General features: G+C 37.4%; 1 protein-coding gene across 8 annotated transcripts in view; it reads right to left on the bottom strand.

Moving 5' to 3' along the window:
- Positions 1-5933: 5933 nt before the first annotated feature.
- LOC106084413 (mucin-2) overlaps positions 5934-16590 on the bottom strand; it is a 263301-nt gene continuing 252644 nt past the window's right edge. For 5 of the 8 annotated variants that reach the window (XM_059366669.1, XM_059366668.1, XM_059366670.1 and 2 more), the window contains one exon: positions 5934-7419. In XM_059366669.1, coding sequence (XP_059222652.1) covers positions 7215-7419 — 205 coding nt within the window. In that variant the 3' untranslated portion in view covers positions 5934-7214. The remainder of the gene's footprint in view (positions 7420-16590) is intronic. The other 3 variants (XM_013248085.2, XM_013248084.2, XM_059366672.1) reach the window with 1 other exon arrangement.

The following is a 16590-nucleotide window of genomic DNA, read 5'->3' as shown; positions in this document are numbered from 1 at the left end:
CTGAAGATTCAGTAGTAGCCAGCCGTGAAATTAGTAAGTCTCGTTACTCTCTTCCCTATATATGACACACGAAGCCGCTTCTGCAGGTGAATAGAGCGTCACTATAGGAAGTGATGCTAATGCACATCACCAGATATGGGGAAGTTCAGATGTCAACGAAAGGGGTGAGCTGTTTATCGAATATATTGCAATAAGTTGCAATCTGGCGATTTGTAAAAAAAGGGATAAACCGACCTTTATTACCAGGAACGGACAGGAGGTACTAGATGTTATCTTTGTATCGGAAGATATAAGCGGAAGGATATGCGACAGAGAAATGTTGGATGACTATAGCTTCTCTGGTCATCGTAATATTAGTTTCAGCCTTGGCGAAAATACTTCGTTAAACAGAAGAAAGGCGGTTTGGGATATATTTCGGCAGATTCTGCCCGACTCTCCCTTCTAGACCAGAAAAGGAAGTGGAAACTGCGGAGGACATCGACATGGTTGTCAAGCGGATCACGAAGGCCTTGAATGGCTCGTTTGTGTCATCATGTTCTAGTGCCAAGCCGAGGGCAAACAGCGGCTGCCATGGTGGAATCCAGAACAGGTTAGTATTAGAAAATACTGCAGAAAATCTTTAAGAGAGCGAAAGCCACAAGAGCACCACACGATTGGGATATCTATAAGGCTGAGCTAAGAAAATATAAGGGCGAGCTGAGAAAGGCTCAGAACAAATCCTGGGTGGAATTCTGTAGCTCCGTGGAAGATACATCTGAGGCCTCTAGGCTAAAGAAGTTTCTGTCCTCGAGACCTAAAGGGTGATTTTTTTGAGGTTAGGATTTTCATGCATTAGTATTTGACAGATCACGTGGGATTTCAGACATGGTGTCAAAGAGAAAGATGCTCAGTATGCTTTGACATTTCATCATGAATAGACTTACTAACGAGCAACGCTTGCAAATCATTGAATTTTATTACCAAAATCAGTGTTCGGTTCGAAATTTTGACAAATTTTGTTCAGCGATGAGGCTCATTTCTGGTTGAATGGCTACGTAAATAAGCAAAATTGCCGCATTTGGAGTGAAGAGCAGCCAGAATCCGTTCAAGAACTGCCCATGCATCCCGAAAAATGCACTGTTTGGTGTGGTTTGTACGCTGGTGGAATCATTGGACCGTATTTTTTCAAAGATGCTGTTGGACGCAACGTTACGGTGAATGAACACATTTCGAACCGAACACTGATTTTGGTAATAAAATTCAATGATTTGCAAGCGTTGCTCGTTAGTAAGTCTATTCATGATGAAATGTCAAAGCATACTGAGCATCTTTCTCTTTGACACCATGTCTGAAATCCCACGTGATCTGTCAAATACTAATGCATGAAAATCCTAACCTCAAAAAAATCACCCTTTATAACGGTGGGGTATATTCAGAAGTCAGAGAATGTATGGACAATGTCAAGTGAGGAACCACTAGAACAAGTGAGGAACCACTAGAATTTCCCGAGAAATTTTCCAACAAAAAACGTGGCGCCAGAAGAGGTTGTCACTGGTATGCATTCGTCAGAGGTTATTAGGGAAATTGTATCTGAACCGAAAATCCTTTGGGCGATAAGAAGTTTCCGACTCTGTTGCGGCTGCAGCTTGCATATAGTTAAGGAAAATCCACTGAAACAGCCCTTCACGACATAGTCGGCTACATAGATGGTTCTCTCGATGCCAAGTATTATACAATGGTAGCATTTATTGACATTGAAGCTGCTTTTTAGAATGTAAAACCGACGTCAATCATGAAGATGTTGGAGTTTCTAGGCATCAACTCTACTGTAAGGAAGTTTATTAATAACTTACTTACTAAAAGACGCATTACGGCAGGCTTGGGATCTGTGGATCTAAAAAGACGGGACAGCCGAGGAACACCTCAAGGAAGTGTACTGTCTCCCCTACTTTGGAATATAGACATTAACAATATATTATTGTCTCTGGAAAAGAAAGGTGTAATAGTGGTCGCGTATGGTAATGACGTGGCAATAGATACACTTAAGGAAGCTCTACGTACAACAGAGAAGTGGGTTACCGAAAGGTGTCTAGGGGTAAATCCGTCTCCTTGGGAGGAGAGAATGTTAAATATACAGAAAGTACAAAATACATGGGTGTTTTGATGGACAGGAAAGTGAACTTCAAATTCAACATTTTGGAAAGGGCAAGAAGTGCAACTCTTGCCCTATTCACATGCAAGAGTGCCGCGTGTCATGCATTAGGTATATACTGCAGTTGTCAGACCTATAATGCTATATGTTGTTGTGGGCGCTTCAAAACTCCACCTACTGTTCAATACGCAACTGGATCCAAAGGATGACATTATTATGCATCTGATGCACATTGATGTTACATCTAATGCCTCTGAACATTGTGTTTAGACAAATTGTTGCGACCATTGCCGTGAGGCTAGGGGGCTATCATTTTGGTAATGTGGCGGCTGCTGACACTGTGTTATCCTTGATATAATATCCGATGTTCCAGGCAGTGTGTATTGGACCCTACCTAAGACCTCTTTGTGGACCTCTTTCCCAATGTTGAACTCCTCGGTCATCCAGGGTTTTTCTTGGGCTGATTTCCTTTCTCGAAGAGGACAACCATCTTCGAAAGACGCTACTAATAGAGTCATAATCCTCTTGACATTGTCGTCAATGTCTCCTATTCATGGGAAATTTAAATTATCTTGCCAAATTTTCTTCTGAGTAGTCTTCCGAATTTTGGCCAGTTGGTTTTCAACTTATTACGGAAGCTTATCGGATTCGGCGCTGGCTGTGCTATTCTTAACCTAATGTAGTAATGGTCTGCGAAGGAATGCTCTATGGAGACCCTCCAATTCTGAAACTCATCGATTAGATTTTCCGAACAAATTGTCACATTTAAAACATCCTCCTTAATCCCATTAACAAAGGTAGCGGTGTTACCAAAATTAAGTGTTATTTGGTCGTTAGAAATTCTGTCAGGGCTTGGCCCCGCTTATTAATGTAGGTACTATCCCACGAAAAGTGGTGAGAATTCGAATCGCACTCTATTACGACCTCATTTCCTGTATGTTATGCTTTCCACACCAACCGTTGCAGCTCCGACGTAGGTGGCAGTGTCGGAGAGTCGAAAGACAGATAAAGTGATGCCAGGTATGCTCCACCGTCTTCCTGTCTCACCACTGTTGCATCCGACTTTGGCAACTCTGGGGAAAATACATAATTAAAATTTTTATGACAAATAAACCAGGTCCTCGGCCGAGTACCAGTGATAGCATAGAATAATTGGTAGTTGATATGATTCAGTCCAGAAATTTTGTTCTGGGTCGTCCATGGCTCCTGGATTTCTCTGTGCTGATTTTCTCCATCATAAGTAGCTGTCTCGCTCCGGTGGATGTTTATCTGGATTACCTCAATCATTGGTCCACCATTAGATGGGCTTCTTGGGAATGGGTAATTGTCTTATCGTCTGCTCCCTGTTCTTAAGGCTGCATTGAGTTTCCCGTCTTTGCACTACATGATGTTTTAATTTAGGATCTTTGCCTATCTTTGTCTTCCGAATCTTGAAAAAGTCTATAATGGTTCCATCATCGGAACCATTGTTCCAAAATAAGGATCCAAAATAAGATGTTCCAAACTAAGGATCTCTGCCTATACTATCGCGGTACGAGGGTTGCCTTTTATATTTCGTGATTAGAGAACACAAAAACAAATTATTATTAATCAAAAATCGCTTTCAAATTATTCCTCATTAAAATCTATACACTTTTGCATGCAATTGTCGAATCTACAGAACATGCATTCTGAAAACATCAACCGCTTCTTCAAGTGTCAAAAAACGTTGACCTCCCATTTTATATTTTACGTACGGGAATAAAAAGAAGCCATTCGGTGCCAAGTCAGGATTATACGGGGGATGACCCATCAAATCGATGTTTTGAGTGCTCAAAAATGCAGCCTTTTTTGAGCGATTGGCAAATTGTGTGGGATCCAAAGCGAACAATTTTTCGACGGTCAAATGTTCATGGAGTATTGAATGTATGTATGTATGTCCCACTAATGCCTAAGGTTGTCTCAATCTCACGATAGGTCACATGACGATCTTGCAATATCAGTTGTCGCACAGCATCAATGGTTTTTGGAACAACAACTGATTTTGGACGACCTTCACGAAATTCGTCTTGGAGTGAACTACGACTTCGGTTGAATTCACCAACCATTCATCTCCAAAAATTGAATTAAATTCATCCATGCACTGATGTTGAGTTAATCCTCGTCGAAAGTTGTAAAAAATAATCGCACGAAAATGTTCATGATTTAATTTCATTTTTTGGGCGAGATGAATTTTTAAGTTACTGTAAACAACAGCAACCTTCGTGCTAGGCGGTATAGAGTGTCCCTCCACTGCACCGCCTGATATCTCAATATGAGGATATATGCGTATCCTAGTATTCCCAAGCTTGAAAAAGACGCCCGTAGTACGCCATGCTTTAGTCTTAGCCAATCTTGTTACGGATACTTGATCAATGCCCAGTACAAAGAGAGTTCTTCGAGGAGCGAAATTAATTTATTCGGGTTATGAGTTCATTGGATTCGTATCGCACTAGTTTTCTAACTCGTCCAGATCGCGTTGAAGGACAGCAGAATCAATGGCTGAAGTCGTAGGAGAAAAAACGTTAAGATAATTTTTGCATTAAAATCCAGAATGCAATGATGATGGGTGGTAGGTCATTAAGAAAGAGTGCAAACAATATCGGGCTTATTTGATCTCCCGATGGCACCCTAAATAAAAAAAGTTAACGAAGGTCAGCGTTAAATGCCGTCTGTGTCATCTTATTCGTTCGATATATTTTTTCCTGACTACATACATCATGAACGAGGTCTTCCATAGGATTATCCACAGCCTTCACTTGGATCTCATTGCAAAAAACTTCGGATTCAAAAATCTCAATTCCCAACCAAGTCTCCCTAAAAACATTTACTTCGTACTCGCAATATTTGCTATTCATTATCATTCTGATAAATTTAATAAAAATGTTAGTTCTTTAAAGCAGGATCCAATACAATGGGGACAGACCGTGGTGGCATGTCACGAGAAATAAACTCCACCTAGGGTATTGTAGGGCCAAAATGCCACAGCAATGAGAGTGTGGATGTAATTACAATAATAACTACCTAAAGGGCCCATTACCGAATTTAAAGATACTGCAGTCTTTTATTTCTAAACTCCTTGCACTTCTTTATAAATGTCGCATGTTTACCATTGGAAGTGTCGTTTGCAAGACGAGAGACAAAAATCGGCCTGTGGGACAACGACTAAAGTCTTTACAATCTATCACCCTCCGTCTGCTTATTCTCTTGCGAAAGCTCAGTAAGGTTATTCAAAAAGTATGCACGAGGATGAAATGCTATTGGTAGAATCGGTCATCTACTTTCACCGAAGACGATGGGACATTTAAGGACAGATTGAGAATATCAGGAGAAGTGGGTAGATAAGATTTCGATGCCTTCAATGAAATAGGGAAGGGTCGTTTTCTCTTAAGAGATACAGCACCGTATAGTTTAAATTCCTAAAACATTTCCTCAAACTTATGAAATTTCCTAGTTACGAAACTAAACACGTTTTTAAACCTTTTCCTAGCCTCTGAAATTGTTTATAAAAATCAACATCTAATTGCCTGTATTTCCTATATGAGCAACGATGACCATTCGACCTATCGACTACTTTCTCATAGTCCTTAGCGTTTAAACCCGCACACTTCAAGTGGGCGTGAAGACAGGAGGCAACCGAACAAAAAAGAAGGGTTCATTGTTTAAATATTTTGAATACATTTTTGTTTTATTTAGAAACTTAAGAAATTAAGGCGTTTTTGGGTGGCCATAAAACTAAACAACAAATATTTCATCAATAATAAAATAAATGTAAAACAAATAAAAATTATCAAAAATATTTCACATGTATGGGGATGTTTATACATATATTTATATATATCAAAAATCATATAAGAATTGAATAAATAAAATAATGTATGCATTTCTAATAAGTATTTATATATTTTTTGTGTCAATGTGTGTCTGTGTGTGTGTGTGTATTATGTATGTAAATAGGTTTCCAAATTAAAACAATTAAAATTTAAACTACTCAAGTGCTTGGTTTAAGCTCAGGGATAAATAAATATATTAAATAATGTTTTAGAGCGAAATGTTACAAATACAATGTCATAAAATGGATGCAGATGATGTACATGATTTCATACATTTAGTTTTGTTTTTGCAAAATCTATTCACGCATTGATGAGCGAAAGTAGTCGTTCTTTAAGGGTGTTTTGTTTTTAAAATATTTTTAAGAATCGTTTTATAAATTTAAAATAGTTTTTAAATGAATATAGTTTCGATTTTTTAAATCATTGTTTTTGTTTGTGTTCTTGCAAAATAATTTTGTGTTTTTTTTGTTTATAAAACAATTTGGTCTGGTTTCCAAAAAAAAAAAATAAAATTTTTAAACTTAAATGGGAGTTGCCATTAAATGAAATTAGAATTTCCATTAAAGGCTTAACATTAAAAAATATACAAACACAAAAAAGAGTTCTAGAAATAATTCATCTTCAGCACGGGTTTCGTTTGTTTCGCTTAATAAAACTATATATAAGTTAGAAAACATAAATACAACTTCAAATTTGCATAGTTGTTTGTCTATGGTATGTGTGTGTGTGTGTTAAATATTAATTTATGCCTAAATATTTTGGTTAAATTTTGTGTAAAGTTTTCTTTTCTCTCCGATGTTGTTACTAATACTATATAGTATGTTGATGTATGATGTACGATGTATGCTTGTTTGTTTTATCGGTTTGTATATGTGTATATTAGTAGCTATGTTTTCCTTTAGTTTTAGTATAATAAGGTTGTTCCTTTCAAGTGTGTGTTTTAGATTTAGATATCCGGAAAGTTTACAAATCATATAGAGCTTCTAGGCGAAATGGCATTTCTAAAGGATTTTTTGTTTTAATTTTTGTTTTTGTTTAATTTGTCACGAAAATATAATAAAAACAAGTATCGTTAACAATTGTTTAATGTTTACTAAAAGGCCTTAACAATTCATGTCCATGCCATTTTGTCGTATGCATGCCATACGATCGTCAATCGTCGATCATCTCTTTTCATTAAAGTTTCCCATGCATTTATCATTTGTGTTGGAACCATAGCTGCGATGTGTGCTTTAGGAGTTCACCACATAATAATCCTGTTTGTTTGGCATCTTCAGAAGACGTCTAGTTCGGAATTCATAGGCCCTGCGGCAGAACATAACCAACTCGGGATTGGTATTGTCGGGCACTATGCGTATACTGTAGTAATTGGGTCGTTTCGGTACAATGTTAACATCTTCGATATCCTCTTCAGCTGCTCGAAGTCTTCGGCGATATCTGTAAGATTAGGAAGGAGGGTACGTATAGAAAATTAAGTCAATTATTTGAAATATGGATTCATTTATTTAAACAAGTCGTACATTTCAATGAGGGTCGCCTTTTGAACAATAGGAGATATAATTTTTGTTTGTTTCTATTTCAAGACAAGCTCCATGATCGGAGATTTTCTTTGCAGATGGAAAAGGAAAGCCAGAGATAGCACACATACAAACCACTATGGGACGCGTTGCGTCTTTGATTAGAAGACTCTTCAACCATATAAGGTGTTGGTATGTTGTATTTGAATCGTATTAATTGCGAAAACGAGCTCGTCTCGAAAGAGAAACAAACAAAAATTGTAAAATTTAATGATCTCCCGAAACAGGCAAAAACTTGAAAATTGGAGATATATTTTTGTCCATAGCTGTTAGATTGGGCGCCATCTCTAATCGGTTCCTTATACCGCTGTTCCAGACGTAAACCTGCGACTGTTGCATGTCCTGGTTAATAACCATAGGCAGGTTGAGTGTTATGAAGGGCTATACTGCACTATATTTAGAACATTGGCGTAGCTAGACATTTTCCCTTGGGAGTGCTACAGCTCCGCCAAAAACTAAAAACTAAATTTACACCTAAAAAAGTTGATCGGACTATGAAAGGCACATAATTGCGCCCTTTCGTGGCTCAGAGTGTCAAATTGGGAGATCAGTTTCTATGGCAGTTATATTAGGTTATCAACCATTTAAACCATACTTGGCACAATTGTTGGAAGTAATTCCAAAACGACATATGCAAAATTTCAACCAAATCGGATAACAATTACGACCTCTAGAAGTTCAAGAAGTCTAATCGGGAGATCGGTCTGTAAAACGGATATGTTAGGTTATGGATTGATTTAGACCATACTTGACACAGTTAATGGAAGTATTTCCTCATCGATATGTGCAAAATTTCTGCTAAATCGGATAAGAATTGAGCCTTCTAGAAGAACAAGAATACTAATCCTGAGCTCGGTTTATATGACAGCCTTATAGGGTTATGGACCGATTTGAACCATACTTAGCTCAGTTGTTGGAAGTAATACCAAAGCACTTCGTGCAAAACTTCAGCCAAATCGGACTATAATTGCGCCCTTTACAATCCCAACCGACCTACACTAATAAGAAGTATTTGTGCAACATTTCACTTTCGCTTAGTTTTAATCCTTCGAAAGTTAGCATGCTTTCGACCGGCGGACAGATTGACGGACATGGCTATATCGAAATAGGGTCCGATCTGGACCAAACTGGCTACAATTCACTGCTCAAAATTTCATCAAAATCGTATACCATATTCCGGGAGGATGTATAGGAGTTTAATTTATGTAGGTTAGGTTTGAGTGGTAGTCTGCCATCAGACACACTTAGACATTTTCGTTCATTGTGATACCACAGAAGCTACCACAGGTACACTAATCTAGCCATTCCGTTTGTAACACCTCGAAATATTGATCTAGGACCCCATAAAGTATATATATTCTTGATCGTCTCGAAATTCTGATTCGAACTAGCCATGTTCGTCCGTCTTTCGAAATCACGATAGCGGTCGAACGCGTAGAGCAAGCCGCTTGAAATTTTGCCCAGATACATTATATTTAATTTAATTTATTAAATGAATACCTACACAACAAGATCAAATCTTATAGTTATTGTGCAGGCTTATAAGAACAGTAATGTATCCTTCTTAAGAAATAATAACACAAATTTTAAAGGAATATACATTTTCAAATATCATTATAGAAAATAATTAAAATTAAACTTTAGAATTTTGTGCAATAGTTAAGTTAGTTAAATATTGATGTAGGTTGTTGGGAATTGCAAATGGGCCATATCGGTGCAGATTTGGATAAAGCTCCCATATAAACCGATCTCTCGACTTGACTTCTTGAGCCGCAATTTTTGTCCGATTTTGCACATAGTGTTCTGTTATGACTTCCAACAACTATGCCAAGTACGGTTCAAATCGATCCAGAACCTGATATAGCTCCCATATAAACCGACTTCTTGAGTCCCTGGAAACCGCAATTTTCATGACTCTCAACAACTGTGCCAAGTACGGTCCATAACTAGATATAGCTCCCGTATTTTAGCAGAATCCATGGTGGTGGGTTCCCAAGATTTTTATTTTTTTGATGTTTTTTTATTTATTTTTTTTTATTATTTTTTTTTTCTTTAAACTAATTTTTAAAAATTAGGTGCGACTTTTTATGTCTTTCTTATTAAAAAAATGTTAAAAGTGATTTCTAAATTTTTTTTTTATTTTAATTAAATTGAGAAACTTTCTGCTGTAACAAAATGATGTCGGTAGGCTATAAGATGCGAAGAAGACTACCAAACATAAGATGATAAGTTCAAATCTCCTCGTCGACCACTGACAAAACATACAAATTGTTTAAGTAGAGAGAGTGACCGAGAAAAAACCGAGAGCAAATAGAAATATAAAAATATATGTTTTTCAAACTTTGACAAGAAATCAATTACGGAACTTGTTTGTTGGAATTAGCAGTAGTACTAGTTCCAGGATCAAATGCATACTGCAATGACAAACTCATGTTAAATTTACCAGTTGTTTACATTTGAAGTAAACAAATGTGGAACTAGCCCTGATTACTTTGGAACTAGTGAATAAACAGGTTTGGAACTAGAAGCCAGGAATACTGGGTACTACTTTGGACTACAGCAGTGTTGGGCACATGTGCTAGTGTGCGTAATACTTCCAAGCCCATGGGCTTATGTTCTTGTTCGCGTACACAAATATGCGTAATAGTGTGTGTGCATTTGTAGAATTCAGTTACTTTTACAAGTTGGAACTATTATTTTTTCAATTATTTTGCACCATAATTGTGCAAATTTGCACAAATTGTTGCTGGAGGCCGTTCGCGTACTTTATATCCAAGCAAAGAGAGCGGAAGAGGGCGTGAGGGCGAATAAAATTTTGAGAGTTTAGAAATTGAGAGCTTACAAATTTCTGCTGGAGGTTTTTTCCCACCAGAAATTTGCAACATCGAACAGCTGTTTCATGAAACCAGCTGTTAAATTCAAATAAGTAGCAAAAGAGCGTAAATACTGTTCTAACTCTCCTGCCAATTTTTGCTGGAAAAGTTTCACCATATTTGTGGTACCACAGATATTTGAGAGCAAGAAAACAAATAATTTCTTAACCCCAATGCAACACCCACCAGCTTCTCGCTGTTACTGTTCAATCAATACGCACAAGCAAAGCCATACCATAACTGTTACACTTATTCTCTCATTTATACCAATATTATGAGGTATGTATATGGTATATCAATATTATTATTGACACTTGCAGTTACACTGCTGCACGCCTCTATTACGAAGACCCATTGTTAATTTAAAAACAAGTAAAAGCGTGCTAAGTTCGGCCGGGCCGAATCTTATATACCCTCCACCATGGATCGCATTTGCCGAGTTCTTTTCCCGGCATCTCTTCTTAGGCAAAAAAGGATATAAGAAAAGACTTGCTCTGCTATTAAAACGATATCAAGATATGGTCCGGTTCGGACCACAATTAAATTATATGTTGGAGACCTGTGTAAAATTTCAGCCAATTCGTATAAGAATTGCGCCCATTGGGGCTCACGAAATAAAATAGAGAGAACGATTTATATGGGATCTGTGTAGGGCTATAGACCGATTCAGACCATAATAAACACGTTTGTTGATGGTCATGAGAGGATCCGTCGTACAAAATTTCAGGCATATCGGATAATAATTGCGACCTCTAGGAGTCAAGAAGTCAAGATCCCAGATCGGTTTATATGGCAGCTATATCAGGTTATGAACCGATTTGAACCTTATTTGACACAGTTGTTGAAAGTAAAAATAAAATACGTCATACAAAATTTCAGCCAAATCGGATAGGAATTGTGCCCTCTAGAAGCTCAAGAAGTCAAATCACCAGATCTGTTTATATGACAGCTATATCAGGTTATGGACCGATTTGAACCATACTTGGCACAGTTGTTGGATATCATAACGAAATACTTGGTGCAAAAATTCATTCAAATCGGATAAGAATTGTGCCCTCTAGAGGCTGAAGAAGTCAAGACCCAAGATCGGTTTATATGGCAGCTATATCAGGTTATGGACCGATTTAAACCATACTTGGCACAGTAGTTGGGTATCATAACAAAACACGTCGTACAAAATTTCATTCCATTCGGATAAGAATTGCGCCCTCTAGAGGCTCAAGAAGTCAAGACCCAAGATCGGTTTATATGGCAGCTATATCAAGTTATGGGCCGATTTGAACCATACTTGGCACAGTTGTTGGATATCATAACAAAACACGTCGTTCAAAATTTCATTTCAATCGGATAAGAATTGCGCACGCTAGAGGCTCAAGAAGTCAAGACCCAAGATCGGTTTATATGGCAGCTATTTCAGGTTATGGACCGATTTGAACCATACTTGGCACAGTTGTTGGATATCATAACAAAACACGTCGTGCAAAATTTCATTCCAATCGGATAAGAATTGCGCACTCTAGAGGCTCAAGAAGTCAAGACCCAAGATCGGTTTATATGGCAGCTATATCAAAACATGGACCGATATGGCCCATTTACAATACCAACCGACCTACACTAATAAGAAGTATTTGTGCAAAATTTCAAGCGGCTAGCTTTACTCCTTCGGAAGTTAGCGTGCTTTCGACAGACAGACGGACGGACGGACAGACGGACGGACATGGCTAGATCGACATAAAATGTCGCGACGATCAAGAATATATATACTTTATGGGGTCTCAGACGAATATTTCGAGTAGTTACAAACAGAATGACGAAATTAGTATACCCCCCATCTTATGGTGGAGGGTATAATAGCAACTCTGAAAGTTGTACACATCGTGTGATACGTGCGAAAAATGTATTATAACTAATGGATTGTGGAATAAATATGTAACATTTTCGATTAAATCGAACTTTTATTTCATCGAACATACACGCAAAAAAATAGTTCGTATGACATAAAGGAAATTTTCGCCAAGTAAACTTCTCTTCGTTGGACTTGGTTTACCATAAAAATAAATGTTTTTTGCGATAAATTCTTGCAAGCATTTGTGATAAATTTAGAGTTATTTATTTAGAGACCCTGACAATACCTTTCATTCTTGATATATAGAACATGTTATTCGTGGTTTCAACTTGTTTTTCTTTATCTTTAAATTATTATAAAGTCAAACGTTTAAATGGATTGTGCATATTGAACTGGATGCCAAGTTTCAAATTCAAACTCAAATTTGTACGAATTATAAGCAGATTGTAGCTGGTAATTCAAATTCTTTCAGAGGTAAAAAAGTGGAAGTGGGAGAAATAGTATGTTTAGTACCGTAATTGGTACTATTTGGTACTTTCTTTTAAATTGAACCAGAGCTCTGAATTTCGGAACTTAGGCACACTATGGCAACTTTAATTAAGCGACAATAAGAGTTGTCGGAAATTTGTACATTTAGGTACTAAAAAAAGTACTAAATAGGTACGAAATGGGAATGAAGATTGCGCATGGTGATGGATAGGGGTAGAATTTTGACTTAAAAGACATCTGGTGCAAAAGGATGAGAGTGTAAAGAAAAAGTAAAAAATAGTACTGGTAACGGGAGAAAACGTACGTTTAGTACCGCAATTGGTACCCTTTTGTACTTTCTTTACAGATGGACCTAGAGATCTGAAATTTGGCTTGTAGATACAACTAGGAAACATATGATGGGTGACTAAATGATCCATTCAAAATTCGTAAAATTGGAAACTTTCTTTACAGATGGAGATAGAGATGTGAGATTTGGCAAGAAGGAAATATATAATGGGTGACCAAATGATTCATTTAAAATTAGTATATTTTGGTACAGGGATATGAGGTTGTAAAAAAGTCATCACCCTAATAGACATACAGATTAAGTGTGAGGCAGAAACTGCGGCTATAAGACTTAAGGCGATGGGCGAATTGATAGAGAAAAGGAGCAGGTCATACCGTCGCGGTATAATCGAGACGATGATCGGAAACACGAAAGCAATGGAAGAGGTTTCCGATCGGATACCTGAGACGACACTTGAGGTCGGGGGGAGGCACTGATGCCAGCGACAGAGTCTTGGATTGACGAAACTCTGGTATTGCCATTTGGGAGATCATGCCACACAGATGGATCAAAGCTGGAGGAAAGAGTGGGCCTGGGGTCTACATTGAGAACCGAAGGATAGAGATCTGTTTTCGACCGCCTGTTCTTAATACGGTCCTGCAGGCGGAGAACCGGGCGATCACGAAATGCGTGAAGTGATGTAGTGTTAACGCGAGGACGTCGAGTGTGAACATCTTTACGGACAATGAACTGGCCATCAGGGCAATAAGAACCAGGGCGGCCAATAAACTTGGTTAACCCAAAGCCTTTCGGAAGAAACAGTCTGAGTTAACTGCGTGTGGAAAAGTAAAACGGTTGGAAGGACGCCGAAAATCCTATGAGGAGAGTCGGTATAGCTCTCGGTGTCATAACGGGACACAGGTTTACGAGCTCACTTACGCAAAATCGGTGCGCAAGTGAAAGTATGTGTACACGCAAAAAATAAAACGTTTGAGGATTTTTACGACAAACAAAAAACTTTTATCACGAAGTTTGGCTTACATTGTAACCGTCTAACGTTTCGCTTCACCATTTTAAACGTTTGTCATTAACGTAGTATTATTGAACGTAACTAACTTTGTTTATTGTAAACCCTTAAGCTGCTTCGTCTATGGTAAAAGGGCCTTCCTTTTGTTGCACCCAGTTCAATATGCACAATCAATTTCAAACGTTTGACTTTAAAATAATTTATTAATAAAGAAAAACTAGTTGAAACCATGAATGACATGTTCTGTATATCAAGAATGAAAGATACTGTCAGGGTAAAATAACTTTAAATTTTACACAAATTCTTTCAAAAATGTATCGCAAAAAACATTTATTTTTATGGTAAACCAAGTCCAATGTTCTTCAACAGGAAGATGATGAGAGATTGGAGCATTTCCTAGGCCATTACCCGGCTTTCGTGGCTAACAGACACCGGCACATAGGTAGGGATACAATGGCAAACATGAAGCATCTTAGGGACATGGTATGGAAAACATCTAAGGATTTTGTAATTAGCACGCATTAATAAATACATAAATAAATAAAGTCAAGAGTCAATTGTCTGGGACAAATATAGGTTTACTGTCGAGAAAATAACTTTTGTCTATTTGCGCTTAATCTTATAATCTGATTGAGATTCCATTGCAGGATATTGTCCGGCTTTAGACTATTGTTTAATGCTTTCTATGCAAACAAATATCGCTTAAAATTTTCTTAAGAAAAAATTTGCATGGGATATTCTTATTGAAATTTTGGATAACCTTTTTCATAAAATTTCGATAAAATTCTCTTAATAATTAATTTTGATCAAATTTTCATCCAAGACAAAATTTTGATCACATTTTCCAGACAAAATTTCTTTCAAACCTTCTCAATCGAAAATAAATCGATAAAAATTACAATGTTTTAAGATGTGTTAACAAGGCGTGGTAAGAATTTGACAATAACTGTGCTCATTTAAAACAAAATTAATAACCGGGTTCCAAAAACCAAAATGGTCTTCCTTATTCATACGTAACCTATAGTAATGCACGATCGAAATTAGTTCTTTAAAACTGTGAGTTTCAAACCGTGGATTTGGGTATAGTTTTTCCAAGAAAACATTCTAATATTTTCTTTTTGGATTTTCATATATAAGTACAATTAACAATAAAAAATTTTAAATTTTCCTGCTCGAAAAGTGGTGAAAGCACACAGCTTAGAGAGTCCTTCTACTAACCCATCTTTGTAGATGCACAGATCCCAAGCTATTTCCCACTAGGCTGTTAAGTTTTATATACATTGTCAGTGCAGCAGCCACAAGATTCAAAAATTTGTGTTTATAAATGTGAAAATTATTATTATTTATATGAATTATATGAAAAAATTAACAAGATGTAAAAATTTGTCCATGAACATTCTATTAAGAAATACCGGCAAACTTCTCACATATTAATGAGTGCTGTCCCATTCAAGTTGAAGTTTATTGATAAGCCTAGTTCGAGTAGCTTGTTGCAGGCCGACACTTCTTTGGAGAGAAGTATCTCACAAATGTCGCCAGCATTAGGAGGAGGTAAGCACCCCTGAACATTTTTTCTGACGTTCTCGCCAGGGTTAGAGCCCAGGCGTTCAGCGCCATAGGCGGCGACGCTAACCTCTGTGCTATGGTGGCCTCCAAACAAAATGTGAACAAACCTTAAAATCTTAACAAACTATTTGACGTACAACTTTGGCTTTACTGTGTATAAATTTCCCTATTTTTGACTTATATGGCTTTATGATATGTTGAAAAAATAAAGACTTTTTGCCTCTGAAACTGGTTGATGGACCCATAATTCACTGCCACACTGAGGAGTCCTCCCTGACAACGACATTTTTTATAGCACTTAATATAATTCAAATATCTCTGAACATCGTACTTAGGCTGAAATCTGCAACCCCCGCCTAAATATTATATTATATAACACTATATTATAAAGTGTTATAAAGGGTGATTTTCAGCTATTATCTTTTAGACAGCACTGGTTTAAACAGCTCACGCACGTTTCGTGTTTTGTTTAACTGCAAAACATTTTCAGTTTGGTCTATAATTTAACCATGAACCGACTTACAAACGAACAACGCTTGCATATGATTGAAATTAATTATCAAAATTCGTGCTCTGTTAAGAAAGTACATCGCGCACTTCTTCCATTTTACGATGAAGCTCGTTTTTGGTTCAATGAGTACGTAAAGTTTGATGTGGTTTATGGGCTGGTGGCACCATTGGACCGTACTTCTTCAAAGATGAATCGTAACGTAAGTGTGAATGGTGAGCGCTACCGTGAGATGTTATGCACCCTTTTTTGCCCAAAATGCAAGAGCTTGACTTGCATGACATGTGGTTTCAACAAGACGGTGGGACGTATTGAAAGGCGAGTTCGGTGAATATTTTATTTCACATTCGGGACCGGTCAATTGGGCGCCTAGATCGTTCGATTGATTCGTGAAATTGGACTTAGCAGAGGCACAGTCACGGTCAACATTTCCATGAAATAATCTTCAAACATT

Source organism: Stomoxys calcitrans, chromosome 4 (genome assembly GCF_963082655.1).
Source record: "Stomoxys calcitrans chromosome 4, idStoCalc2.1, whole genome shotgun sequence".
NCBI classification, from domain to species: domain Eukaryota; kingdom Metazoa; phylum Arthropoda; class Insecta; order Diptera; family Muscidae; genus Stomoxys; species Stomoxys calcitrans.
The sequence above is the reverse complement of the archived record's forward strand: the minus strand, read 5'-3'. Positions and strand labels throughout refer to the sequence as shown.